Source organism: Crassostrea angulata, chromosome 10, assembly GCF_025612915.1.
Source record: "Crassostrea angulata isolate pt1a10 chromosome 10, ASM2561291v2, whole genome shotgun sequence".
NCBI lineage: Eukaryota > Metazoa > Mollusca > Bivalvia > Ostreida > Ostreidae > Magallana > Magallana angulata.
The window spans coordinates 16,123,157-16,137,628 of record NC_069120.1 but is presented as its reverse complement, the minus strand read 5'-3'; the positions used below and the strand labels follow the sequence as shown (position 1 = coordinate 16,137,628).

Sequence of the window (14,472 nt, the reverse complement as noted above, 5' to 3'; positions counted from 1 at the left end):
TACATCAGAAAACCCTGCTGCTTCATTCAAAGATGTTTGTGTCGTTTTGTTGATTTGTAGAGAGTGTTATTGGTCTGAGTATACCCAACATACTTACCTTTCCTACCTGACCTGATTAATCTCATTCAGGGTGAAAAGACCCCTTTGTAATTTTTGCTCTGTTTGTACCCCCACACACTGTATTTAGGTACGTTTGAATTTCTGTTATTTTAGAATTTAGAAATATCAGTAACACTTGGGCTGTTTTCCTCTTCTTAATTCTTTGTAAGTGTTTTTAAACAAGTTTGTTTTGAAAGAGTCCGAAACAACAAGCCCTACTTTCTCCTCTAAAAGTTTGATGTCATGTCCTTATTGACCGTACCACAAAATTCAAAATGTTTACGGACAAGTGGTTGGAAATCAATGCAAATCCCGAAGTCATAGTATTTAAATGAAGAGACATGTGTAAAACTTTTCTTAAGATTTATTTAAATTGACCTCCCCCGAGAAAAACTGTAAAAGACTCCTTATCTGAAATCTTAAAAAACAACAGATAGGACAAGTACATGTGCGACGTTCTAGAAACCTAAACAAACTGGAGCATTTTGCAGAATGGCGAGACACAAACTTGCTTTGTCTTCAAATAATATTTTGATATTGGCTTTGAATATATACTATTAAAGTAAAACGATTGAATGTGTTATAATGATGGTTGGTGTCTCTTGTACCAGGGGAACTTTTCGCCCCCGATGTAATCCCGTGTCCCCCTACCACGTGGGCGGACACTTACAAGGTCCGATCTAGCTGTCACAGGTCAAAAACCTGGAAACATCGGGAAACAACAGTGTGTGCCAAGCGCTCAATGTCTGAGCAAACCTTCTACAAAATTATCCTATTTTTCATGGCATTGTTTACAAAGAATATAAAAGGGTTTGCGCTTTTCTCTCTTCTACATTAATATCAACTTCTTAAAAGGAAAAATAATGCAAAATTTGTAGTGATGTTATGTAGCATTTACCGAGTGGGAGTAAAATTAATACAAATGTTACAAATAGATAGCAGTAACTGTTGTTAAATTGCATTTACTACCAATAGGTAACCTACAGATTTCGTGACAACTAAAAATTATCTGCTTTAAAAAAAGGAAACTGACGGTATAAAGAATAAATATAAAATTTTATAGTTGTTGACCGAAAATTTAACTCTTATTTCTATAAATATTGAAATCTTCAAATTATATTTTGCCAATCTTTTCAAAATATAATCACGGAGGTGCATACTAAGAAAAAAGTATAAGGATTTTATATAGGAATTACTAGTACAATTGTAAAGCTGTTGCAAAATTGACATTTCAATTAATATTACAAAATGGGGGAAAAAAGAAGAGAAGAGTGTCGTAATACCGATACGGATATTATGATTAAGCCCGTTTCATATATCCGGTTGCCACAAGAAGACAAATACAGGTATTTCTTTTTACATGTACCTTTTCGGAATACCGTTGGTGACATGACTTTTATAGAGACAAAATAATCTATCATAACAATACAGAAGTAGACAATCAAACCGAAGACTGATTTTAGCAGAAATAATATAATTCTGATTTTGAATCTCATTCCAATCTAACTGCACTCGATTTTACTTCAATAGCTTCAGTGGGTAAATATTTTGTAAATCAATGAAAGCTTCATTAGATTATAGGTAATATGAGATTTTGCCATTTGTAATTTAGGTTTTATCAATAGGAATCTTATTTTGCCTGCATTCAATATAAATTGAATAGTGCATTAGAATAAAAAATGGTTTATTTAATATCATAGACATAGGATATTTTACAAGGGAACTTTAAAGGGTACCTGCAGCCCAGCCGATGTGAAACATATGTTAAAGAGTTTATTTACCAAAATTTAATGCAAAAAACCGCATCGAAATCGGTGCAAAAATAATGAAGTTACGCCCCTTCAAAGTGGCTATTTTTACCTGCTTTGGGAAATCTAATCAAGAGAAAACAGAATTAGGCGATAACGAGGCTTCAGCGGAAGTGACGTCACGAGGTCAACACGACGGAAATTTCCTTATAAAGCTATACAAATTAAATTCGATTTTTCAGCCAAAATGATTGATATAGGTCTGATGTTTTGACGTATTTTGTTAATTTAAGTATTGTAGATCTAGAAATTTGTATCCGTTATTATTTTATTACAATCTGATTTCTTTTTAAACGATTTTAAAATTTGTTATTTTCGCCGCCTTTTTACCGATGAATACCATATCTTAAAACGCTTACATGGGCAAATTTATGTTCATTATTCATTTTATTGATTACATAATATCCTTTCACACACGAGTGATCCGAGATAATGACACAGGTAAACAGATAAACTAACGAAGCCACTGCTCCAGACACACGTGTATCTGGGGTATGTATACACAAGGTACACGAGTCTGGTGAACAAAGAGAGGGTTTCACACCTCTAGACTGGTAAATTGATTTGTGTATAATTAGCTACTCAATTGTTAAAAGATAAAACAGAAAAATAAATTAGACTGTGTAAAATCAAGCATTCGTCAGCTAAAACATGTGTATAGTCCGACAATCAGTGATCAAAGAAGCATGCATGATACTATTGAATAGTAAAACTAATGTTCAAAGTAAATGCCTTTATTGTTACTTATCTTATCACTTAAATAATGACAAAAATTTACAATTCTGCAATTGAAACCTTTTTTATGTGATCAAGTAATTATTTCGGATTTATAATTTGTTATTTAATAAAGTGCAACTTTTTTTCGAGCGCTATGGTCAGCAATTAAACGCTTTTATTATAACTCCGTATAGCTTAAATTGTAATACTGACAACGAATCATTATGAAATCTAAATAAACTGGAACATTTTGACAAAGGATGTAAATAAATGTAAAATTAAATTCCATTATCGTATTTTTAAAAGAATACGAGACAGACATAATCACGCATGCAGCCATCTTGGACTTTCGCCTTGATCCGTTTATAATCCCGTGTTTGTTTGTTAAAGAATGCATACTATTTTGATTGTTATTGGTCCGATATCAATATTATTGAATAATCGGGCGACATCATTTGTAATGTTATGCCTTATACGAGGAATAGACCCCGAGTTACCTTTTACGAAATATCATTATGTATCATCAATATTATTATTATAATCAGTTAATAATGTCACTGAGAAATCATTCGAAAGAATGACAATATTAACAAAATATGTTTCGTATAACAATAATGCTTTGATTAATTGTCATTTTGCTACATATGGTGTGCATTTATATGTAAAATGTGTTACACATTTGTCGAAATTCATGAAGCAAACAATTGTCCAAAATACGGGTTAAACTCAAACGACAGTATAATTAGTCATCCAGGGTAGATACGGAAACAAAATAACAGAAAAAATATTCATATATCGATTAAACAAGAAAACGAACAGTTTTCATACGATATTCCTGTTTCTCATACAGCGGCGTTGACCCCGTGACGTCACAGTTCATCTCGCGCCAAAACGGCTTGATTCAAAACTCGTTCAGGTGTGAAATCGGGTTTTCCCCAAATATCTCGAAAACTACTTATGCGATCGATGTAAAATTTTCAGGATGATGTTTTTACACATAGATCTCTATTATATCAAAAATTGACCGGCACTGCAGGTACCCTTTAACAAAAAACTGCAAGCCATGCACTGCAAATTGATTTATTAACAGGAGTATGTTATCATGGGCGTTTTTGTGAAACTATCAAGTATCAAAAACTTAAAATAACTTCATCAAACCACATTGGTAAAAAATAACTCAAACATAGTAAAATTATTGAATACCGCCCCAATATATCAATATAGCATTAACAAAAGACTTTGTGATATAAACGTTTATTGATATTGATTGTAAAATAAAGTCTCAATCACTTAATTAAATTGGTTCTAATTTAGACAGTCTATATACACCTTTCATTGACACTTTTCTCTCTAACAAGATATCCATTATAGGCTGTCAATGGAAGCTATCATCAGACAAGATTTGATCATCTATCAAATGAGATAGGGGCGTGGCCGATAGCTCGACACTTGGCGCCGACATCAGTGTCCATTCTGAGAAGTACCACGCTATGTAAGTGAATGTAGGGGGTACTATTGAACACGGAAGTACCACAGTCAACCACAATCGTGAACCACGACGAAATATGATGTGAATTTTTACATACTTTAAATTATTTTTTTCTTGGTAAAAAAAATGAGACATTAACAATATCGAATGTGGTTTGTTTTCGAAGTACACCTACGTTTATTAAAAAAGTCGTGATTTTGTAAGGGAAAAAATCCGTGGAAGTTGTGGGTTTTTTTTTTATAAAAGAAATTGGGTTGAAACATCTTAATTTTCTAATTTATGTTTTTTTTTATTTATTGGTATGAATAATCATTAGCATCCGTATATATTGTTTCATGTTTAGATAAATCAATAATTTACAAATACTATGTTTCACAATTATTTCACAGATGCTTTATGTTAAAGAAAATATTTACACGTAGATACATTTTTCATGATATGCAATATACATTCTGTAAAAAGTTTAAGTACTTTCAAGTAAATTGAAAAAAAAAACAACAAAGGAAAGACTATATCACAACATATAGAACCCATTTTACAAAAAGAATTATGACATTGATAACTTAAATTTTGTTGAATTTGTGTTAAACGATTAACCAGATGTTTATCATTAAACACCTCGATATTATGTGAAACTGAATGACAAGACGAAGCGTTAAGGAGTCAGAAAAGCTGGAAAAACAAAATGCATCAAAGAAGTGATGGATGACAAAATGTCGGATTGTGAGAATTGAACATCAAGGCGTAACATTTAATTCACTTAATTTATTTGTTCAGGTAAGTAGAAGGTAACGGGCATAATCTTTAATAAAACGTAAAAAGTAGAATGTGTATATCATATAGAGGATGACAATAGTATTAAAAGTACAAGCTTTTCTATTTTTTCTGTTTTAAAGTCAAATAATTCATAAAATCATCATTGCATCAATCACAAAGACTAAATTGAATCAAGTTTTGCAACTGTTTGGTCTAAAATTAGAATTTTTTTTACCCCCAATAATCCCAAATTAGAAATATACAATGAATAGTAAGTTTTTCCACTAACGATGTTTAGCAACTGTCAATAGTGTTGATCAGAATTTGACTGTCAATCAATCTTTAGTTAGGGAGAAAAGCCACAAAGACCGAAAGCATAGTCGTCAGAGAGGGCGTCACCGTCTGTTTTTAGAAGGTACTAGCAATCACTGTATCCATTTAAAGACATCTGAGAAACTACATCTTGTATTTGATATAATATCTATTTTCTTAATATTTCTATTTTTATCAGAAAGGGTGTCAACGTCTATAGAGGATAATCAATGTGTCTATTTTAAGACGCGTGGAAAACTATAATATATTTGTAATATATATATATATTTTTTATAAGAACCAATTATTGAAGATTATTATATACACAAGGACACGCGCGGTAGAAATATATCAACTTTAAATACGTGTTGAATTCATGCAAAGCCTAAAACCCCACTGTACCATATACAAACAATTATCTGGGAGAATCGCGCTCATCTATCAACTCTGTAGCCATACATTGTCATCTGTCATGATAGTTACTTAATGTATCTAATGTACCTAAAAAGGTACATTGAAAAAAGTATACAACTATACGTTCGGTCGATATATCATTTTGATTATAAAAAGAAGTACAACTCTGTATCGATTCATTTTACACTATGAGTTTTTCAGTTGCGTTTACTCTCCTTTGATAATTTTTCTTAAATATAATCTACCTATCCAAGCTTCTCGGGAGGAAAATTTAAATTTTCTCATCACGTCAAAGTTTGCAAGATTGTCTTTTTTATTTTATTTTTTTTTGGGGGGGGGGGGGGGAGAGGGGTTAAAATACTTACAATATAATAATAACGCATACCCTTAGAATATATGGATAAAAGTTACATAGAGTTGTGGTAAGACTATTAATTTATTCCCGTAACTTACTATCAATTTAAAAACAACTATTCATTGGAGAAGAAAATTTATATCATTATCTAAAATTCTCTCAATTTTTCCTCTTTAATATAATATTTTGCTATAATCAGCGAGGTATGGTCATAGTAGGAGCCTACTAGTACTCTGAAGTACAACAACACCAGGGACAAATCTATTGTGGTCCACAGTAATACACTATGAGAATTTCTAACTGCATTCAGTCACATTTGTGCCGACATTTCAAGTATCACGGAGTGGAATTTTGATAAACTTTGATTAAAGACATTTTGGTAAAATTTGATTTAATGTTATATATTTAAAAAAAAATGATGTACCTTTTCCTTTGTACAAGACAATCATTCACAGAACTTCATATGATTTCAAAAGATATATGTAACTCGTATATTTTATGGACTTAGTAAACAACAGCGTTTTAGAAACAAACGAACAAGGAATGTTTTATTAACCTCTCTAACAATGCGAAAGATATAATACCTTTAAGCTATTAGAAACCAAAAAGATAATCCATATACATCAAAAGCAAAGAAAGAGTACTAGTAAATGATCTTGTATATGACTGCCAATTCAGGCAAATATTTTACTTAAAGAAAGATCCATCTTTGTTTAATATAATGCTGAGAAAAAAAGATGAAAGTCAACAAGGCTGGCGAAATATATTGGATCTATCAACAAATGACGGATGGCGACAAAATAAGACATCTTACGTCTGTCTGGATGAGAAAAGATACGGAATATTCTTTTTATAATTTCAAAAAAAAAATCAAGTATATGAAATTTCTCAAGAGAATATTGATTTATTTTGAATCAATTTATAAAAACAAAATTGAGAAATCGCCTTCGTAAAAATAAAGAAGACAAAATATTTTTTTATATATAGCTATTTTGCGTAAACTATGAAAGTTTAATCATTGAAATCCGAATTTATATTTATGTACTACAAAAATCCAAATCAACAATGTGCTGGAACAGTTAATATTCTATAGTGTTGATCAGATTAATTGTTGATTGACATGTACTTTAAGACGGAGGCACCGAGCTAGGGGAGGTGCCATCTCCCGTCTATAGAGGGGAATATAACCGTGTGTCCGTTTAGTTATATTCGATATGATACTGTTTTTAATATAGTTCTGATTTTTAATATAGACATTCTTTACTGTTGTATGATTTTACAGAAGTTTACGGGGCACATTGTAGTGCCTACCTGCATGACTACGTAACATCATCAAGAAATTTAAAGTGTGTTACTATCCCACTTATTAATGCAAAACTTGTCTTCATCGGATTTGTTACAATACCTTGTCATCTGTCATGTAGTTTACTGCCATAAAAGATACATCAGATATAGTCTATACTTTAAAACCACATGGTAAATTATAAAAGAAAAGAGTGTCTGCAAAGTCAATAGATCATTTTGGTGATTAAAGATAGCCTTTTTTCCTGTGACTTTTTTTGCTGATTGCTTTTAAGATGTGGTTAAATAAAAAAAAAAGCGATGTAAAATACCTGATTGCAAAACCTTTTTACATGAATTTTTTGTAGATGGAAACAAAGAGCACAGATAACATCATTTATTTTTTTTTAGATAAAAGTATCAAGAATAACTCGTACAGTTCAGGAAATGTAGACTGAGATTTTTCTATGTCCATGGCCAGTTAGTTTTTTTTTTCAGAGATACCAGTAAAATTCCTTATCTACTGTACTAACATATGGAACAGGTATATTCTATCAATTGAAATAACGTTAAATAGTTGTTAAATCGTCGGAGGAATATTAGAAATACTTCTATATAATTAATATTAGCAAAAATATTCAAAGTCTCCTTTGATATCGATGCATATCGATGCCTAAAAAAACAAAACAAATTTTGTTAATTTCGTTCTTTTATTATGTACATAATCTGTCGTTTTGCGTTTGTCTCTCTTAAACTGTAAGGAAAATAGGTAACTTCTATTCGATAATAATGTTCTATGGTAAGACACAATTCTCACAAAATACATTAAACCACAGATGGATTACACTAATCTATTTTTCAATGTTTCCTGGTTGCATTTCATAATACATCTATTATGGTTTATCATCTAATAAACCTTTGATATTGCTGTTTCACTATGTTTTGTTCTTTAAATATACATGTACTCTCAACAATTTATCATCAGTGTATACAAGAAGTATAATTTTCTTAAAGAGAGTGACCTATAATCTTTTCATCATAATCAATTATCAATAATTTCATCACAATATGATGAGATGCGTATTAGCTTAAATGGTGAATGGTGTCTATTAACAGCTGAACAGTTTTCTGAAGCTATATATTGTATGTTGTATCAATCGTCACCAAAACTGTTGTGTTACGTCTGTATGGGCAGAGAATCTACTTGTAAATTCATCATCCCCATCACGGTGCCCATGAAGTTTGGTAAAAAGAAAAAAAACACTGGAAGAATATTCTAAATAATAATCTAAAACTTTTCTCCTGCAGATAAACTGTGAAGATCAATATAGTGTTCAAAGTGCTTCTATCCAAAATTGTTAAATTAATGACCCAAAGATCAAGAGTTCTTGTGATAAGATGAGCTTATAAAAGATACAATAAAAGCTCCATTGATAATCTTTTTCTTATAGACGCGAAGCATATAAATAAGTGCATGAGCAAACTAGTATTTACCAAAATTGTGAACATCATGATCCTCTGCTCAGGCAATTTTGGCGTAAGGATGTTGTTCACAAATTCACTATCATAAATAAATGTTTTCATTAAGGCGTTGATTCTTGATTGTTTTTATCGATGTTGAACATACAAACTGAATATTCGGTTAAAATGAACAAGGACTCCCAACCAAAATCCTCAAAGCCATGACCATGGTATAAGGGTAGAGTTCTATTGACAATAAAGTAAAATTTATTCGTTTTATTGAAAAAAATTTCTTCTCATTTACATTTAGCATTAAGTGCAAAGTAAGAATACGCAATGAAATCTCTACAAAAGTTGTGAATTTTATGACTTCTTGGCAAGAGGTTCTGGTGCCAATTTTAGTGGAGGTCCCAATAGATGATGTAGTTAGAAACGATAATACAACGATAATTTAACTTCGATATGCATCCCTTTTCTGTGCTTGAAAAATTTGATTGGTAACCATATATTGGTTTAAGACATATAATTTTTCACGTGTTATATGAGCTAAGGGAAAGAAATTTGAATCAACTACAACTGATATAAACTTTTAGGAGTTAAGTTTCTTCTTCTCAAATTGACGTAAGAGTTTAAAGAGTTAGGTCTCTTTCCCAAAAGAAATTCTACCTAAGTGCAGTACGTGTTTGGCAAACAATAATTGGCAGACAGAGACTGTAACATATGGTAGTATGGTAGTTGTGGGGCAAACTATCAATCTTTTACCTCATTTGACTAAAAGGTATTTCATTGTGCATAAATAAAAACCAAATAAACAGACAATAAGATAGATAAGAATCCTTTTGTCATGAAAAACAAAACAATGAGAATTTTGTCGAATTCTAATTTTTTCCCTAAAAACTAATGTATATAAAGATATCATCTTTAAGGTAATATTTTTGAAAGTTGAATTTTAAATAGAAATATTATTTTCATTTATACAATTTTCAAAATAAGTAGCAATGCATTAAATTTTCCTATAACAATATAATTTGATATATGGGACAAAAGTATTCCTTGTATGAATTACATTTATGTAATATAGAATACGCGAGTTAAAGCAAAGTGAAAGAGTAGTAACCGTTCCATATCTTGGTCATAATTAGCTGCAATAATAGGTCATACTTCTCTTTCTTTTTATTTTCTTTAACAACTGCTTTACTGAAAAAACTATGGACATAAAAGGTAGTTTTCCTAAACAACGTTGTCTGCAATAACGTTATCTAATTCAACGAGAAGCTTTGCGTATCTTATAGAAAATTTAGATACTTTGTCATATTACAGACGTGGACTACATTATGGAGTTTTCAGTTGCATTTCGTTCGCGAGAAATCAATTTCCCGCCAACAACGCACCATAGAGACCACAGCAAATCATGAAATCACAACGAAATCAGTTTTAAGTGGGGTTTGATGGTAGTAGGCATTTTTAGACTATATTTGTTTCCTTTAGAAAAAAAGGGATCTATATGAAAATATATATGGAAATACATTGTATCAAAATGTGAAAGATAAATGTACGGATTTTTTCTTTAATAAATAATAGTGTAGCTAAACCAATTAAAGACGTATCTTATTTTAGGTAGATCTGACCCCGGGATCATAAAGCATAGGCAGGCAGGTCAATCGCCAATGTTACTATAAATAGTACAAATAAGCAAAAAACCAAACAGCGTCAAGGTAAAGCTTCCGCTATACCAAATAGTTACCCAAAGAGCCACGTTTTGTCAAAAGTGTTGGCATTTTGTTTCTTTTTTTAAATTTCAAATGAATTGTCTCTCTTTTTTAGTTTTCTTATTAATAACATGTTTTAAAACATTACTATGCATTTTGGACACATACAATGCGCATGAATTTCCATGAACTACTTTGCTGCACGATGAAGAAACGGGGATTGAATATATAATGCTTGTTGCAAAATTGAAGGCAGCAACTGTTGAACTTTTTAACTTCTACTAGACAGACTTTTTTTTTTGTTTATAGCCGCTTAAAAAATTTGGTCGCTCTCTGATGCTTTGCCGACATTAAAAGCATGAGAGAGAGAGAGAGAGAGAGAGAGAGAGAGAGAGAGAGAGAGAGAGAGAGAGATTGAGAGAGATTTTCAGTCTTTACTACACAATATGCATAAAGACACACCAAAAGAGCCCGGCTTTCAGTACTTCAGTACTTTGATTAGACTTAAGTCCAAATTTATTTCAATCATTCATAAAATAAATACTTCTCATAAAATAATGATTTCAATGTAATAATGAGACACACTTTAAAAGCATTTAATTGTTGGTTTTTTTTTTCGATGTATTCAATCACAAGACAATAAGGCAGTGTACAAGTTTTGACTTAAGTCTAAGACTGCTCCATAATTCTGGAGCATGATGGTTAATTTTTTGACCATCGAGCCTCCTTAAATGAAAGCTGCAGAAAAGAAACTGCAAAAGCATCGTCCAGTAGTGCCACTTCATTGTACTGTTATTATTTTACATGAATATTCATCATTTTTTTCCTATCAGGTAGAAGAAAAATAAAGTTCATTAGTTTCTAAATATTTGTGTCAACACAATGTGCTACTGTGAAGAGACCAATCATAATAATAAGGCATAGAATTATTTACGTTTCAAATATGAATTGCTCAGTAGGTTGGCCCATTGATCTATAAGAATACTAGTAAGACATTCACCTCCTCTCGCTCCGATAAAAACGCTTCGTTATATAAGAGTGCCAATTTTCATTATGGTTTTAAACAAGGTTTGGATTTCAAATTCCTTATTGCCTTCTTGAAAGATTTTCATACAACCTTTAAAATCATTATAGTGCAAAAAAAAAAGAGTTCAAATCAAATTGATCAGAACATTTCTTCATTAGTCCGACAGATTTACTTTCGATTTTTGGCTTTTTACCAATTAAAAGTTTTTTTTTTATTCATAGAAAAATAATGTCTATAAAATGTAAATGTAGATACTTGTATATGTTAACCTTTTGGATTCTTTGTGAAATATATTTCACATTTAATACTGTTCACGTCGAAGAACGAAAATATGATTATATATATTTTTCTGTCGCGAGAAGCGAGTGCTGCACGCAAGATGCGAAAAATTATCGGCTTTTGGTAAAATGAAGGTATAATTAGCATCATGTGAATTGCTAAATTGTAAGGTACGGAAAGCTGTCGGATAGAAATAATGCAGTCTATTGATTTTGTTAAGACTGGCATCTCCTTAGTTTATATAATTAACCTGTCTAAAGTACGCTTTTCTTCTTCTTTCTGTTATATATACTCGTATTTAAGTAACCCTTATGTGTATTATGAGAAGACATGGCATGCTGAAAAAGAGCAGATAACGACTACAATTTCAAAAAAAAAATTCAGTACAAGAACAGAGAAATAACCTCTCTTTTTGTTGCTCAACTTATTATTTCTTCCTCAAGAAAATCTTTGGAAGCAAGTCAATTCCAATAATGGTTAATGCTTAATAAGGAGTGTCAAAGTCTTCATCATAAATCTGTGAAACATTGATACTTTCTTATCGGAAACAAAATCCCTCATTTTTATTTTTTATTAGAATCAGGGATTTGTAACAAGGAGCCATTAAAGGGCGTATGCTCACAGAGGTGTAATATCTGTGGAGATGAGAAAGCTCTTTACAAGAAGGCTATTTTCATTGTGTACGGGAGCGTTAAGCTTATAGCATTCGCTTCAGAGAGATGAGACAGAGGTTTCTATGTCTCTCAACTGTACCCTCCTATCCTCAACAAATCAAGCTTGGTCAGTGTGCCAATGCATTTGAAATGTACCTCACTGACAAGAGATACTTTCCCAAGATTATGAAGTCAGGTTTTATGCGAATGAATAATAAACATAATTTGATCATAGATTTTATTTTCCATTAAAGTTAGGGCAAATGATTTTGTGTACAGAGAAGGGCTTCTGTGGGCTAATTAGTGCCATTGTTTGCCAAGATATCTTTCTCGGTTCCTATAGACCCAGTGACCTACAGCTTATTATTCAACAAATATGCATTGTTTTAGACAGCTAATGGAAGAGTAACCGTATATCACGTGATTCAACTTAGGACATATAGTCCAAACGTTTTGCGGGTAGTTCAGTCGTCTAAGATATCTTTATTAGATCGAGTTTGTCACTAGTTTAAATTGATTTTTTTTAAATTAAAAAATGCAGGCCGCAGAAAGTGAACAAAGCATAGGTAGTGACTTCATTGCGGAAGAAAATTTACATTTCGAGGAAAATAATGACGACGACGAAAATTCGTCATATGATGAAGATACTGGAGACGACTCCGATGAAATGTCGGAATACGAAGAGAGCATCAGTTTTCACAACGCGTGTAGGGAGTTCTACATGAACAGGAAGGATGCGACGGAGTCCTTCAAACACAACATGGAAAGAGATCACGAGAAACGAACAGAAGTGGAGAGGAGGAAGAAGACGACGTCCATTGATGACGCCATGGAGCGATTACGACGTGAAATGGTGAGAGTGAACGGCCCCATTCAGATCTATATCAGTCATTCAACTCTTGTTTTGCGAACTTTTGCTTTTGCAATTAAACCTTGTTAATTGCTAATTGTTAGTGCATTTTTGTGATAATTTCTTTTATCAAAATAGACGGGGAGAAAATATTTCCAAGTTTCAATCTGAATTCATACTAGATGCTCGTTTAAATTTGGTTAAATGTTCAGCATCCATTAAATGCGAGGGAAATGATTACTTTGATTGAAATAAAAATGGTGGAAATGGCAATATAATGAATAAAAGAGTATTGTCAACTATCCGAGTCCAAGAATATTATCTTTTTTTGAGAAATATGCTGTAATGTCATAGATATCATCTAATCAATTTTGGTGACTTCTTTGGTTGCGTGTGTAAAAGTCGTGCATTATATGAACCGGACTGTCGTAAACTTCTCTACAAATGATACGTCATATTGAAAACAAGTATAATCTGAGTTAAATGAGAACAAATATACCAAGTGTTATAGGGCTTGTAAGACAAAAACTTTGAGAAAAATGTTAATGAAGCTAAAAGATTTGAATGGATTATGTTCCTCCTCAGATTGTATGTATAGGCCGCAGATTAATGACATTGTCGTCAAGTTACACTCTTTGTTGTAAAGAACTATCTATGTGTGGCATAGAACGCAACAGTGTTTCCTTATGTCTAATTACTATTCAAATTAGATAATCACGTGCACAGAGGAACTTTTTGTATTACACCTATTGTATTCAGACCATATAGAAAAAAAAAACTTTATGTATAATATTATTAACCTATTGTATTCAGACCATATAGAAAAAAACTTTATGTATAATATTTTATAAATTATGTACAGCTATTTGTACAGACTTCATAAATTTATACATTAAATTGCTAATGTTTTATGATATTTTAGGCTTCATTGATGGACCAAGACCTGACGCTAATGGAACAGCTGATGACACTCAATGAAACCATAGAGGATATCAAAGTCAAAAGACTCTACGGATCAAGTCGAGAGTCGTTCCACAGCTCATGTGATATAAAGATTGGATCTGATTGGTCACTTCCAGAAAGGAAAACTTATTTTCGCGGCTCCAAGATTTACCCGGGTAAAGCCACCGTTGATATGACGTCAAAAGAAAATCTGACTCATTGCGATAAATATCAAAGACAGGTTGACCCTGAGTACAATGCGTTTTAAAAATATACGTCATGTGATTCGAAATGGTGCTGTGTTGTGCAATCTGACTAAA

General features: G+C 31.8%; 1 protein-coding gene across 1 annotated transcript; it reads left to right on the top strand.

Moving 5' to 3' along the window:
* The first annotated feature begins 12,817 nt into the window (after window positions 1-12,817).
* LOC128166709 (uncharacterized) lies at window positions 12,818-14,472 on the top strand. Its single transcript, XM_052832028.1, has 2 exons — window positions 12,818-13,213; window positions 14,133-14,472. The coding sequence occupies exons 1-2, from the start codon at window positions 12,896-12,898 to the stop codon at window positions 14,418-14,420; spliced, it is 606 nt and encodes a 201-aa protein (XP_052687988.1). The 5' UTR covers window positions 12,818-12,895; the 3' UTR covers window positions 14,421-14,472.

What these genes read in the sequence shown, in the direction of transcription:
- LOC128166709 (XM_052832028.1), top strand. Translation starts at nt 12,896, where the DNA reads ATGCAGGCCGCAGAAAGTGAACAAAGCATAGGTAGTGACTTCATTGCG. An exon ending in AGCGATTACGACGTGAAATG is followed by an intron (nt 13,214 to 14,132) that starts GTGAGAGTGAAC and finishes ATGATATTTTAG; the next exon opens with GCTTCATTGATGGACCAAGA.